Raw genomic sequence first — 14,143 nt, 5'->3', positions numbered from 1 at the left:
AAGAATTAAAAAAGGATATTCTAATTCATTTATTGTATTTTATTTATCTATTCATTTTGTTCTCAGAAGTCATTAAGTGGGTGGCTGCGGTCGAACCAGGATGAGAATACGCGGTCGAACCAGGATGAGAATACATTGATAACAGCCTGATCATCTACGCATGAGAAAAACTCGCTCCAAGTAACGCACTGCGACAGATGTTAGACCAGACAATGTCATTGTTCTATGTCCACTTCCAAAAAAAAAAAAATTTTTTTTAAAATCTTTGTAGGACCATGGAATTTCTCTCTCTTTATAACCAACACACAAGGCTGAATGGGTTATCTTTCTTGGAGTTTAAAATCTCTTTATCTCTACACACAGAACAAAAGAAGCCAAACAATGACCAAAGTAGTATATATAATTATTGCCTTGGCTTTTTGTGTAATATATACTTGTAAGTAAATTCTTTTTGCATATTTTTCAATAACACTCTTTTTTTTTATCCATCACAATATCGCATTATCGCGGTTATGTACAGTACATGGTCTGCGTAATCCATATTCCACTATAACAGGGGTGGGCAACCTTTTTAGATCGAGGGCCGCATTTCTTTAAATTTGGGAATGGCGGGCCGCATATGTATACACAACTTAGAAAAATACTCTAGCTAATTTTTAATTCATAGCTACACTGTATTATGTTCACGTTTCTTTTTTTCCACACTCCACGTTAAGGAATTACAAGAAAAGTTAGCAATTTTTGAAATCAATGAATATTTTTTTAATAGCTGTCTTTTTATATTACAATAACCCCATTAATATACAGTTGTACTTAATGTGTAGTATTTTACTTTTTACACTCGTGCATAATGTTCCGGAACTGTGGAACTAGCTTACTAGTTGTTACCCTTGTGACTGCTGTCAAATTAGAGTCAGTCAAAATCGACCAGTAATTATGCTTGTTTAGTTTCCTCCCACCCAAAATATAATGCTTGTTCACTGGATGAGACAACATATGTTCCGGAAGTTAAATGTCGGGACGAGAGAAACTTGCCCTTTTGGGACATCACCAGAGAATGCAGACCATGTCCTTCAATGGTGCATACTAAATCAGAGACCCGAACAGGACTCTGGCCCCAAAGCCCTCCTATAGAATCAAAGCTATTCGGAGAACTGCCTGATCTGGAAAACATTGCGCGGTTCATCTCAGATATAGGATTACTGATCTGAGCCCTCCAACATGTAAAATGAGAAGAAAGAAGAAGAAGAAGAACAGGTGTATGTGTACACAAATTGTGTGAACAGAAGCACATTTTGTAAAGTGACATACAGATTCTGGCACCTATAAGACTCCTTTGGAAGTACTGACTGGAAATTCTCTTTGCTCGGAGTTATGTACTCTTCAGCTAAATCAGCTTCTGCGCTAAAGGGTGAGGTAATTGTATTGAAAGCCGGTTCTTGACGTCTTAAAATTTGCTTTTATAAATTGCAAAATTAAGGAATCTTAATAAGTGTTGTACTTTTAATCATTTCACTAGAAATAATTTCACCTTTCAGCAAAGGAAAATGACAAAGCTTGTTTTCTTTTGCTTGCTTGTAGAAATGGGAAGGCCTTGTTTGAAAAGATTTAACATCCATTTACATTTCATGTGCAAAAGACTCATTGCAGTAGCAATTATGAAACATAAAATCTGTCTTCCACTCTTCATTAGAAATATTGGTAACAAAGTCACAGTCAATGTCCTTCAAGTAACAGAAGAATTTCTTCCTTGATATTTTATAGTGTTCTCGTTTACCTTGCCCATGTTAAGATGGCGGATATATTGGATTATTTTATTCATAATCGAAACTACCTGTGTTTAATACACCCTGGCTTTAATAAGTTTTATTACAACAGATTTCCACTTCTGAAGTTGAAATTTTATGCAGCTTTGTGCAAACTTTCCTGTTTAAAGTTTATGGTTGGGGTATTTCAAAAAAAAAACACCATTTTACTGTCAAAGATCGACCTTCACCAGTTGTCCCCCTTGCCATCTTGTTCCAAGCATACCCAACATTCAACACAGTTCTTCATAGCATTAAATAAATACTGATCAGAGACCGTGTCTTGAATTGAGTGTATTGATGTATAGCCAAAAAGCATAGTCTTCGTTTGCTTGAAACTTTTTATAATGACAGTTTCAATAATTTATATTTATATTATTTTTAATATATTTGCATTTTTTAATATATTTGCATTTTTATAAGTATATACTGTGGGCACACCTGACTTCTGTAGGTGTCGGCGGGCCGCATAAAACACTCCGGCGGGCCGCATGTGGCCGCGGGTCGTAATTTGCCCACCCCTGCACTATAACAATATCTAGCGCAGGTTGGACGCTGAATTAACTTTCAAATAGCAAAATAACACAGGCGAAATACCAACGATACAGAGGTGCGATGTCGATTAACAAGTTTAGTGATAATAAAAGGAACAGTCGAATGTCGTCAAGCTAAATCTATACGTCCATAAAAACAGCCCCTCTCTAAGGCCGTCAAAATTAGTCTGACTACTTTTCGCTAATCTTCCTCAATTCCCGGTCTTGTTTTTACTAGTCGCGTCATTGTCTCTAAATCAAAACCTTTCTCTTTTGAAATAATGTTCGCTCCTGATTCCTAATAGTGACTGCGCAATCCACATCCCACTTTAACAACAACTAACGCAGGCTGGATGCCTTACATTATTTCACAAATCCTACGTATTGTCGTATCGACCCCGAGTAAAAAAGCGGCTAACTTTCAACATTGCATTTATTGAAGAAAAGCGCAGAAGACAATAAGAAAACTTAACTCTTTCTCTCCGTAATTATTTACAACATTCTGGTGGAATCAACGTTGGTATCGTTAGTTAGGAGAGAAAGAGTTAAATAGACCACCGAAGTCAACGGCTTTGTCTGCACGATGTGCGGAAAAATAAGTAGTTCGCAACTGGGATTGCGAAGTCAAGTGAAACACTTCACTCATCCTTAATCTTCTGTGACACACGATTAACGAGGGTGTCATGTGGTCAGCAAAACGACCAAACGCCTTTAATTTCCCCAAATAATGTCAGGTACCTATTAGAGCTGGGTGGACCAAGAGGCGCCCAAAGATTCCAATATTAAAAATCCCAGACTTTACCGGGATTCGAACCGGGGACCACGGTTGGAAGCCAAGCACTTTACCGCTTAGCCACCGCGCCTCCTCATTCTCCTATAGATCTATGTAATCTGTTTCCCAATACAATATCAACATTTTCATTATAAGTAAGCATGTCTTCCAAAGTTGCAAATTTATTTGTTTGAAATCTACAACCTAAAAAAATTAGAGAGTCCTTATTAAACAAGATAGTCGAATGTTACACTTATCTGTAGCTTCCTTGTTCTTTATCTTTGGCAGATGAACTTTTTTTTTTAAAGTAGAACTAAACATATGAATGCTTTAATTAATATTATAAACAAAAGAGAACAATGAAATCTGGAGCTCAGCAATTATTTCGAAATTAAGAAAACATTTATAAACGTTTATTGATTTGACTGTATCTTTATGGTAGTGTTCGCCATTAGATCTAATGGTTATTTTGGGACTATGACTGCCTCGTCGTGTGGTCTGGACTGTCGTTTTAATGGTCCTGGGTTCAAAACCTGCCCACTATACTGCGCCATCCAGAAAGAGGTTTGGGCTGGTATTTAGTAATATACCATTTTGAAGGAACGAATAGTAGGGTAAATGAAAAAGGACCATTTACTTTGGGCTAGCTAGGCCTACCCATGTTCGGTTATTAGCGTACATTATAACACATCACTGCCAGTTGCTACTAGGTCGTTGGTTTTCAACTCCAAACGGTTAGTAGAACTAAATAGATTTATATTTGTATACTATTTCTATATAGAACTTTAAATAAACTAGAACAAACTTCTTAATTAAATAAAACCTAATACTTTTATTAACATTATACACAGATTTAACACTTTTTAGTCTATACAACCAAAACCATCTTCTCTTCTTTTTTATGGCTACATCATAGAAACTCCATAACACTTTTCACGATATATATTTATTTCAAACAATGTCAAGGACGCTCAATTAATAGATCACAAGTTGCCTACTAAATAACAAAACTTAGTTCAAAATTGTGCACTTAATTTTCAGATACTTTCTTAATTACATAGCTAATATATATATATATATGGCTCCTTTTGTTTCGGAAGACAATGGATGCGCCCAGATGAGTCACTGGTTTTGGTTACGTCTTGAGACGGGGCTAATCAAGCCAATTCTGGAGCGGCCGATTTTGCCTCAGTTCGTGCATGTGTTTGCGTCATAACTAATATACACTTCCTATATTCTGTAGCTATTTGTTTATAGTAATTCGCAAGAGATGAACATCTTTAATAAATTCTACTTCTGAGTTGTTGCAATGTTGTTTTTGTGCCTCCAGTGTCCCAAGATCCTGTGTGTGTTGGACGGCCAGACAACTGGACAGTGGAGATTGGCTGCTGGGGATTCAAGTTTTGTAACTCTAGCAAGCTGGTCGATATCGTCAACTGCACCATCAACGGAACGGTCCTGGACAGAGACTCTAAACAATGTCTAGCGTAAGTGGTGTTGGTCAGTCATTGGCTTGTAGCTCCAAACATCTAGTACAACTTAACCGATGTGGGCGTATTTTTTTATTTCTTTTACCAGACAAAACATGAATCAATAATTGGTAATTAATTATTTTGTTTGGTATGTCGAACAAGGGAAAGAAATTGTACTTGATTGAAGTGGTGGTATAAGTTGAGTTAGTCCCCTTTATACTATGCTTTTATTTTAAACTTCTTGATTAAATAAAACGTAATGAAGCTTTTATTAACAGCTATACATGGATTCAACTTGAGAGAAGTTGTATGGAGAAACAAGAGATAACTCTTTACAAATATACCCCCTTTCTGTCTTTTATCTATACTTAGATTCCCCTTGAACTCTCAAACACTTGACTTCTATTAACTTTTATTATGACAGACCAGCCCATGGTTTCATCAGCCTAAACCACCAAAAACAAACTTTCCCTTCCCTGGTCGTTACATTCGAGACACACATACACTCCGTAACAGTAAGAATACCTGGAGTTACATATGAACAAGAATACCTGGAGTTACATATGAACAAGAATACCTGGAGTTACATATGAACAAGAATACCTGGAGTTACATATGAACAAGAATACCTGGAGTTACATATGAACAAGAATACCTGGAGTTACATATGAACAAGAATACCTGGAGTTACATATGAACAAGAATACCTGGAGTTACATATGAACAAGAATACCTGGAGTTACATATGAACAAGAATACCTGGAGTTACATATGAACAAGAATACCTGGAGTTACAAATGGAGAAGATGGCCGATGGTCATTTGCTTCATGCGTCCGAAGATATAGATATGTATGCTATTGTAACGTGACAGTCTTGCTTAAAGAGCTATAACATTTCTTGGAACTAACTTCAGGTTGTCTTCATCCTTACAATGTGTTTATAATAAGCCCAAGTTTACGTCATTATAATGACAATGCGATCGATTCCGAAGATTAAGGACGAGTGCATGGCCACGCAAACCCCGTTGTGGCCTACATATTTTTCTCCAACTGATACTGACAACGTCGTTGTATTAAACAATGCAAGTGAACATCAATTCTTACTAGTAGTTAATATGCTGATTTTTTTTATTGATGTATTTTTTGTCAGGCTCAATGAATAATTGTGTAAAGTTGTAACTTGATCCGAGAATAGGAAATGGAAGAAAAAACGTGTTCAAACATTTTACCAGACAGACAGACGGACGGACGGACATAGTGAGCTGATATAGGCTTTGTAAAAAAAAAAAACAACAACAAAAACAAACTAGTAACATTTTTTAAAGCATTGACTTTCTGAATATTTTTTGACAACTCACCTTTTCAAGTATTGAAAATCTAGATCCTTTTGTTTTTAGTCCGAGAACTGGCCACACAGAATGCGGCAAGGACCAGCCCTGCTTAGGGAAGATTGATGGCTACTACGCTGACCTGTCAGACAACTGTATCTCGTATTACGTTTGTGCAGGGGAGGTCAGTCTAGGGCGACTGTACTGCGCTGCACGTAAGTATGGATTATTTTAATAAATTAGACCAGCACCGCGATCCAAAGGTTTAGTTGAGTTAGTCTTTCTGAAAATCTTTTTGCCAAAAATGAGTGCAGTCTCAATACTTATAATTACAAGGGGCCCTATAGCTGAATTAGCCTGGCCTAGGGCCCTATCAAGTCTGGCTCCTGTCCTGGAATAGATTTGTAATGGAAGGTTTAATTTTGGTTTCTGTCTGAACAAGGACTGAAAAGAACAAGAACTCGTGTGTTACTGAGTGTACGTTTTCAGGCTTTCCTTCAGAACTGAAGATCATAATGTCCTTGCTTAAATATATAGTTCGTCCATCGTGGTTTGATGATGACCACTTTGTCATCCAAGGGAGCTGAGGGCTTTGCACTGGGGTTTTGTGCCTCCTCATGTGGCTGGTGAGACCTATGGGAGCCCGGAATGTTCGGTTGCACACTGGGCAGGTTATTCCAGCTGGAGCTACTGTCATTGGCCTTGCTTTTCTTCTCTGGCGTTCTTCTTCTGCCAGCGTTGTTCTCTTTTCCTCAGCAACTTGTGCGCCTGTTTTCACAGCTTAAACCTTCTGACGAAGTGCATGGTTCGAACCTGGGACCAATGAAACGACAGTCCCACAACCCGGTTTGCATACCCAGGGAAAAGGCAGCCACACTCTGTGAGATTCGTCATCAGCGGTCCTGCCGATCAGACTTTTAAAAAAGTTCAGCGTGGCTCCGTCTTTTAATAGATTGGAAAACTGCTTGTGTGTTATTTCGGCCCTAGGTAGTTTATGTTGTGTGAATATTTGCTTTTATAAACAAATATTTATCCAAAGCGTTTCATAGTGGATCAATATAGCTGCTTATATTGATCTTACACCAGATTACAAGGCTTGAACTTACTTTCAATTGAACTTTAATATAAACCAGCACCAGTTTACAAGGCTTGAACTTACTTTCAATTGAACTTTAATATAAACCAGCACCAGTTTACAAGGCTTGAACTTACTTTCAATTGAACTTTAATATAAACCAGAACTAAACTTGAACATTCATAATGATTCATGTACCCGAATAGTTCATGTTACCAAATAGCTCTTCTACCCAAATAACTCATGTCTGTGAATATCTCACGTACTCATATCATTCTTGTTCCCTTAATTGTTCATGTACCCAAATGTTCCCCAATAGTTTATGTATCCGAATAGTTCATGTACCCAAATGTTCCCCAATAGTTTATGTATCCGAATAGTTCATGTACCTTAAGATCCTTGCACTTAAAGACAAAGTCTATTCTTTTTGAGTCCATTCTCAAGAGTGCCCTCGATTTAAAAAAAAATGTCTACAAAGGTAAAAATGGTGCCTATTTTAAAGGGTTCTATTTACTCACATGGAGAGCGAGCTTAAAGGAAGGATCCCGGATTGCAGATGCCATACACAACAGTAGCAGAAAGAAAGGGGGAAATGCAACGGCGCCTGGTGATTACATATGCCCAATCTGTGACAACAGCTGTGCATTAATGGTTGGCCTCTTTAATCACACAAGTTGCAAAGAGAATAGATCTAATATGCAGACGTAAAATGACACAAAAATTTAGTCAATTAAGAACTAATTAAAAAAGCTTCCAAGTGAAACTATATTTCACTTATTCTGATCATCTATTCAAACTATTCAATTATTTTGTCAATACTTTCTATAAATATCAGTCGTCAGGGTCACGTGCTTATCACTTTTTCTTTTTACCAGATCTCGTCTTCAGTGAGAAAAGCGCATCATGTGACTGGATCAGCAACGTGGTTCCGCCTTGCGGAACGTTTCAGGGAACGCCATCACCGTGAGAATGAGCAAAGGTCTATAAAGAGAGTAGTTAGTGCGGTTAGTTTTTACCGTATTGTTCCTAATAAAAGAGTTCATGACACTATTTGTGTTGGCTAATGAATCGTTGAAATAAGATAATGTAGCAGTTACAATTACTAGATAAATGTGAACATGGTGCTGTGTAGATAAGAGATAACTGAAATGATCAAGACATGTAACATAAGAATAGCAGCACTAAGATACCAAGATTAGGGCAGGGCCGGTCTTAAGCCAATGCAACCTATGCGGCCGCAGTGGGCCCAGCTATTTCATAGGCCCCGCGCTAATTCTAGGAGTAAATTATTAAATTAAACAATTATAACTTATAGCATGGTTCCAGTGGCCTCCTGATTTTCCAGAAACTCTTGGAAATCTCTTGAAATTGCAAAATATACGAAAAAGTCCTCGAAATCTCGTGAAATCGCAAAATATACAAAAAAAGTAGTCCTGGAAATCTTCTGAAATTATTCAAATCTCATGAAAACTAATAAAAATGTCCTTAAAAGTATACATTATTGTCATTTCGGGGTGTCATTCAATATAGTAAACGTCAATCCTACCTACGCGCGAAAAAAACAACAACCCGACATTGTCAGCTTTCATTTAATAAATTTGTAATGATAGAACTAATTTATTTTCTAACATAAAATCTTAATTATCATTTATTATCCTTATCCCTACCCTGACTGGGCCGCGTGCATCCATTTCGCATTGGACCCTGCCATTGTTTGGGCATGTCCTGGATTAAGGTACCAGGTAAGATAGATACTTTAATTTATGGCTGTGCGCGTGTGTGTCGAGGGGGAGGGGGGAAGCTTTATAAAACGGGTCGTTCCAATTCAAGTTAAAAGTCTATGTCAGAGAGCATTACGACGCACAGTGTGAAATAAAATGAGGTTCCGAAGAGAGAGAGAGAAAAAGGAGAGGTAGAAAGAGAGATACGTAGATAGAGAGAGAGAGAAAGAGAGAGAAGGAGAGATGAAACGAGAAAGATAGAGATATGTAGAGAGAGAAAAAAAAAGAAAGATGGAAAGTGAGATACGTAGAGAGAGAGAAAGAGACGGGAAATTGAGAGATATAAAGGGAAAGATAGAGATAAGTAGAGAGATAGAGAGAGAAAGAGAGAGAAAGGTAGAACGACTAAAACATAACGATTCACAGTATGAAATAAAATGAAGTTCCGAAGAGAGAGAGAGAGAGAAAATGAGAAAGAGAGAGAGAGAGAGAGAGAGAAGGAAAGATAAAGAGTGTGGGCCATTCCAATTCACTTAGCAGATACTAGTTATCACGGACTAAAAAATATGTTACGGGCCTCGTTGCTGTGCTGCACATTTTTTAGAAGTACATGAACGGATGATCTGTCCTAAGTCAACAATATGAAGCCTGGGAACAAATCCAGGGGCGTAGCCGATGTGCAATGCTAGAACGTGTATTTTCTCATCATTTAATGTGTAATACAAATTAACAATTAAAATTAGTATAGCAACATATTTTGTTTTCATAACCTTAATTGAAAGAAAAATAAATGAAATAAATTATAAAACTATAACTTATTTACTTAACTCGTCGTATACTAAAAGTAGTGCTTTTCACATGTTAGGCAATTGATGGCGATGGTATTTTTTTTTGTTAAATTTGGACTGTCTAATAAAGGCATTATAATCAGCACTGCAATGTATTTTAAATGCTACTGAACCATTAACAACAAATCTGAAACAAGGTAAACATCAAAAATACTTTATAAAAAAAGCTAATACAAAGTGTGATGTGTAAATTAGTTAGAATCAGTCATGTAGTTTAATATATCTAGACCAAAAAACAATAAGTGTGTGTGATTAGAATTTTTTACCAATTGTTTTCGTTTAGCGCTATTTTATGCTTTCAGCTTTCTCTTTCTCTATACGCTGTGATCATATTATCTGGACCAGTTGGCAAAACGGGGGAGGAGGAGGGGGGGGGGAAGAAAAAGGATATGTGGGTGAATTCTTAACGTATTCGCTTTTAAAGCATTTATATATATATATAAAAAGAACGTCCTGAATTCAAACTCTGGGCTTAAGCCTCCTCAAGCTGACATACAGAGCATCCTGCTAGTGAGGTGCCTATGAACATAGAGAATTGCATAGTTATCTATTGTTTGTTACAATCTTACTTTAAAGAATCGACCTATTTAGATTAAATATTTTTTAAAGGAAAGTGAGATTAGCTTTACAATAGTTTTCTTCTAAAATGCATCACGCTTTTAGAAATATGTATTTTCATTTGTAAGTGGATCCTTATTAAAGTTTTCTATAAAATTATAGGGCATCCACACAAATCCTGACCCGGGAATTCCACATACTTAAATCCGGCCCCGCTGCCACTGCCCCCTTGCGTACACTCCTTTGGCTTCCTGTGAATGCTATAATCAACGACAAGGTGGCCACTCTTGGAAATCAATGCATCTACATCAAGAAATGCCTTTGTACCTTAATAAACTGATCAGCTCATATGTTTCTCATGGACTCATTTTTTTCCCCGTTAGACTTACTTAGATCCTCCCGAGCCGTTCGGCGCACTGGGCGAAAACTGTCTCCACAAAGATCTCTCACTGGCAATGTCTTAAGCCACTTCCCACCTCGTGTCCACTGCTCTGAGGTCCTCCATGAAATCGTGGCGCCAAGTTATACGACGACGTTCCTTTTTTGCGCTTTCTTCGAATTGGTCTCAATTCTTCTGTGACACATGTATCCTTCAGAAGTAACGGTTTTGGGCTTTTTTTTTTTCAGCGCATGGACAAAAGTTTTGTAACTCGCCCCCCCCCCCCCCAATTGCTCTCAGACAAAGAACAGGCTCCACTGTATTCAAGAAGAACATCAAGAACAGATTGTTCCTAAATTATTTAGATAAGTTTGTCATTTTAACTCTTGTGTTTATATCTGTTATTTTATCTTTATATCTGCTAATTAATCTTTATATCTGTTACTTTATCTTTATGTCTGTTATTTTTCTTTATATTTATTGTTTAATCTTTAAGTTTGTTATTTTATTTTTATGTCTGTTATTTTATCTATACATCTGTTATTATCACAGCGCCTTCACTCTACAGAATGTTTGTTAAAAGTGCCACTTAAAAAAAAAAATTATTATTACTACATCTTCGGCCGTTTTGACTGATGTCACTCAGCTGAAAATGGCTTTTAACATTTGATCTACTCAAATTAAACCGTGAACTATATTCTTGGCCGTCACACTGAAGAGAGAGGAAACTTGGACAAACTGGCCTTGGCATTCAATTTATCTGGCCGATCTGGCTGGCTAGTATCAAAGCCGTGGCCAGACGTATTCAAACATCTATAGACACACTTGTTTTGTCTAGACGATGGGTGCGCTTCATTCGCTTGACCTTTGGTCAAACTTTTTATAGGCCAATTCTGATAGGTCCTTACGTCTATATACTTCTCCAAGGTATATAAGCTATCATCGCATTGAACGTTAGTCCGTTTCGTTCAAGACCTGAGCATTTTTAAATCTATACTTTTTCTAAACCATTTCAACTGTTGTCTGACTTGGTGCCTGGTTTGCTGACATGCTAATATCACTTTGCACGTTGGCTTGATCGCTATTTCTTAATATTTAGACTCCAAGACTAGCCTTGCCATGATAATGTATGTTATGCGAATTGGTTTGTTTCAGACATGCTTGTGAAAAATGTTAGTTATTGTGTATCACAAAAACCATTGGTGTGTATCAGGCATATAGCTAGTGTGTATCAATCCTGAGATTTAACTGCTATTGTGTAATATCAATAATAATAATAATCCCGATTGAATACATTATGGCAGGATGTTCAGCCCTATCAGAATCTGCCTACCTAGGTGCCATAATCAAATTGCAAAACTAATACACCAACACTTGGCTTTGAAACACAATTTGATCGGTTAGAATACTCCTCCTTATTATAAGTACACTCAACAAAAGGTTCTGGAGTCTACTGAACATCTGCAGTACTGGATAGGCCTATTTTGGCCGGCAAAACGGTCGATTTTTATCGCCCTGATCTGCTGTTCGTTGATAAAAAAAAAAAAAAACCGCTACCATTATCGACATCGCAGTACCACTGTCTCATAACTTATGAAAAACTGAGATAGAAAAACGAAGAAAATATGGGAACCTAGGCTTGGAGATTAAGCGTTTATGGAAGTTATCAAAAACAACAATATACCCCATTGTTATATCAACCGAGGGGATAATAACAACTGACCTCACAGATGCCTTCAAGGCCCTTAACACTCCTAGGAACATTCTCGTTGCCTGTCGGAGGGCGGTACTGCTGCAGACCTGCCACATCAACAAAAAATTCCTCAGTGGACACTGATAAAGGTACTACAATGAATTTTTTTTAGCGAAACTCGACCATGGCCGTGCCAGAGAAGGACTACTCGTTCATTTCTAACATAATAATAATAATGAACGCAATCATGGGATTTGTTTCTGTGGCCCACGGTTAACTAGTGTGTCATGTGGCCATCACAACGACCAACCTCCTTTACATTTCCGCAACTAATGTCAAGTACCCATTAGAACTTGGTGAACTTAGAGGCGCCTTAAAGATCCCGGAATTAAAAATCCCAGTCTTTACCAGGATTTGAACCCTGAACCCCTGGATGAAATCAAATGTTTTTCAATTAAAGCTGGTAATGTAGTAAGAGAAAAAAAAAGACTTGCAACTAGGGGTGCACCGGATAGTACTTTTTGATATCCGGCCGGAGCCGGATATAACCGGATAGTACAATTAGATATTCGGCCGGAGCCGGAGCCGGAGCCGGATACCTACATGACTCAAACAGCTCGTTTTACTGAAGTTTTTGCAAATCTTCTATATAACATACCTATATTCATATTATTTTGTTATTTACTTTCTTACTTTAAACTCTATCACTGATTGATAAATTAAAATGAACAGCATTTTTTTTTTACAGATATGCTTATCATAAACTAATCTTTGTAACATGAGATGGTGTGTGCGTATGTATTGTAAAGTAGAATGTGGGATAACTCATGCAGAATATATAAACATATATGTAACTAATGTAAATCTTTCAAAGGTAAAGTTCACTCTTGGTTTTATAGCGTAAATCTTTCTTAAGTACAATCTAAGTTGTATAGTGGGTAGATGTTTGTGTTCATGTATTTGACACCATTAACTTGTCATTAGGCTCGTGTTTTAAAGGCCACAAACCGCTTCTGGTTTGTATCTAATACAGATAATGGCTTAGTAAATATCTTAAGTACAGCAAATTTGCAGCCGTATGCTGGCCATTAAATTTTGTACAATGCAAAACATAGCTGCTTCGGTCAAATGACTCATTCAACCAATGGGCAGTTAAACCAAAATATGATTCGGTGGTATTATCAGCTGTCCAAGTGTCCGTTGAGAAAGCGATGCTTTTAGCATCAGATAGCATTTCACGAAGCTTTGAGGAAATATTGTCGTAGATATCTGGAATAACACGTTCTGTAAAATATTTGCGACTAGGCACAGTGTATTTTTTCTCCAGTACTTTTAAAAGTCCAATAAATCCAGGCTTCTTAACTACTTGGTAAGGTTCCATGTCAGTTGCAATCATCTTTGCTATGGCCAAGTGAATGCGTTTAGCATTATCACTATTAATATCCCACAATTTAGCTTTGTCTAAGACCTCTTTAATCCCTGGTTGCTGCTTGTGTGTGAGGCTTGGCGAATCACTGGAGCTCGTAGACGTACTGGCACAGGCAGTGATATTACTTGATGCTGATTTCAATGCAGTCATTTCGTTGAATAAGTCTGGGTGTTTCGAGCGTAGATGACTAATCATAGTGGTGGTTGAGAAGTCTTTAGGTTTGCCTGGTTTACACGTGACAGTTGTATTTTACAAGCATTGCAAACTGCTTTAGAGTTGTCCATTGTTTTGACATTAAAGTAACGCCATATAAGTGATGACTCTTTTTATCAGTCATTATTATTACTATTTAATTTACTAAATGCCCTTGCAAGCCACTTTTATACCCGTGGCTTGTGTAACAAAATACTTGTAGGGATGTGTCCTGTAGTTCAGCGCCCTAATTGACATTTCTCTCCAAGTAAACAAACTCAGTTCCCTCATAAGATGTGACCTCTAGAAAGTGTCAACACGTTGACATCTGGCTTAAT

General features: G+C 37.3%; 1 protein-coding gene across 1 annotated transcript; it reads left to right on the top strand.

Moving 5' to 3' along the window:
• Positions 1-278: 278 nt before the first annotated feature.
• Positions 279-8,032, top strand: LOC106069224 (uncharacterized). The gene is made up of 4 exons (XM_013228841.2): positions 279-436; positions 4,441-4,597; positions 5,980-6,125; positions 7,861-8,032. The coding sequence occupies exons 1-4, from the start codon at positions 316-318 to the stop codon at positions 7,950-7,952; spliced, it is 516 nt and encodes a 171-aa protein (XP_013084295.1). The 5' UTR covers positions 279-315; the 3' UTR covers positions 7,953-8,032.
• Positions 8,033-14,143: the final 6,111 nt, after the last annotated feature.

The sequence above is a fragment of the Biomphalaria glabrata genome, chromosome 10, assembly GCF_947242115.1.
Source record: "Biomphalaria glabrata chromosome 10, xgBioGlab47.1, whole genome shotgun sequence".
Classification (NCBI taxonomy): Eukaryota; Metazoa; Mollusca; class Gastropoda; family Planorbidae; genus Biomphalaria; species Biomphalaria glabrata.
Note: the sequence above shows the minus strand (reverse complement) of the source record. Positions and strands in the feature narration are given on the sequence as shown.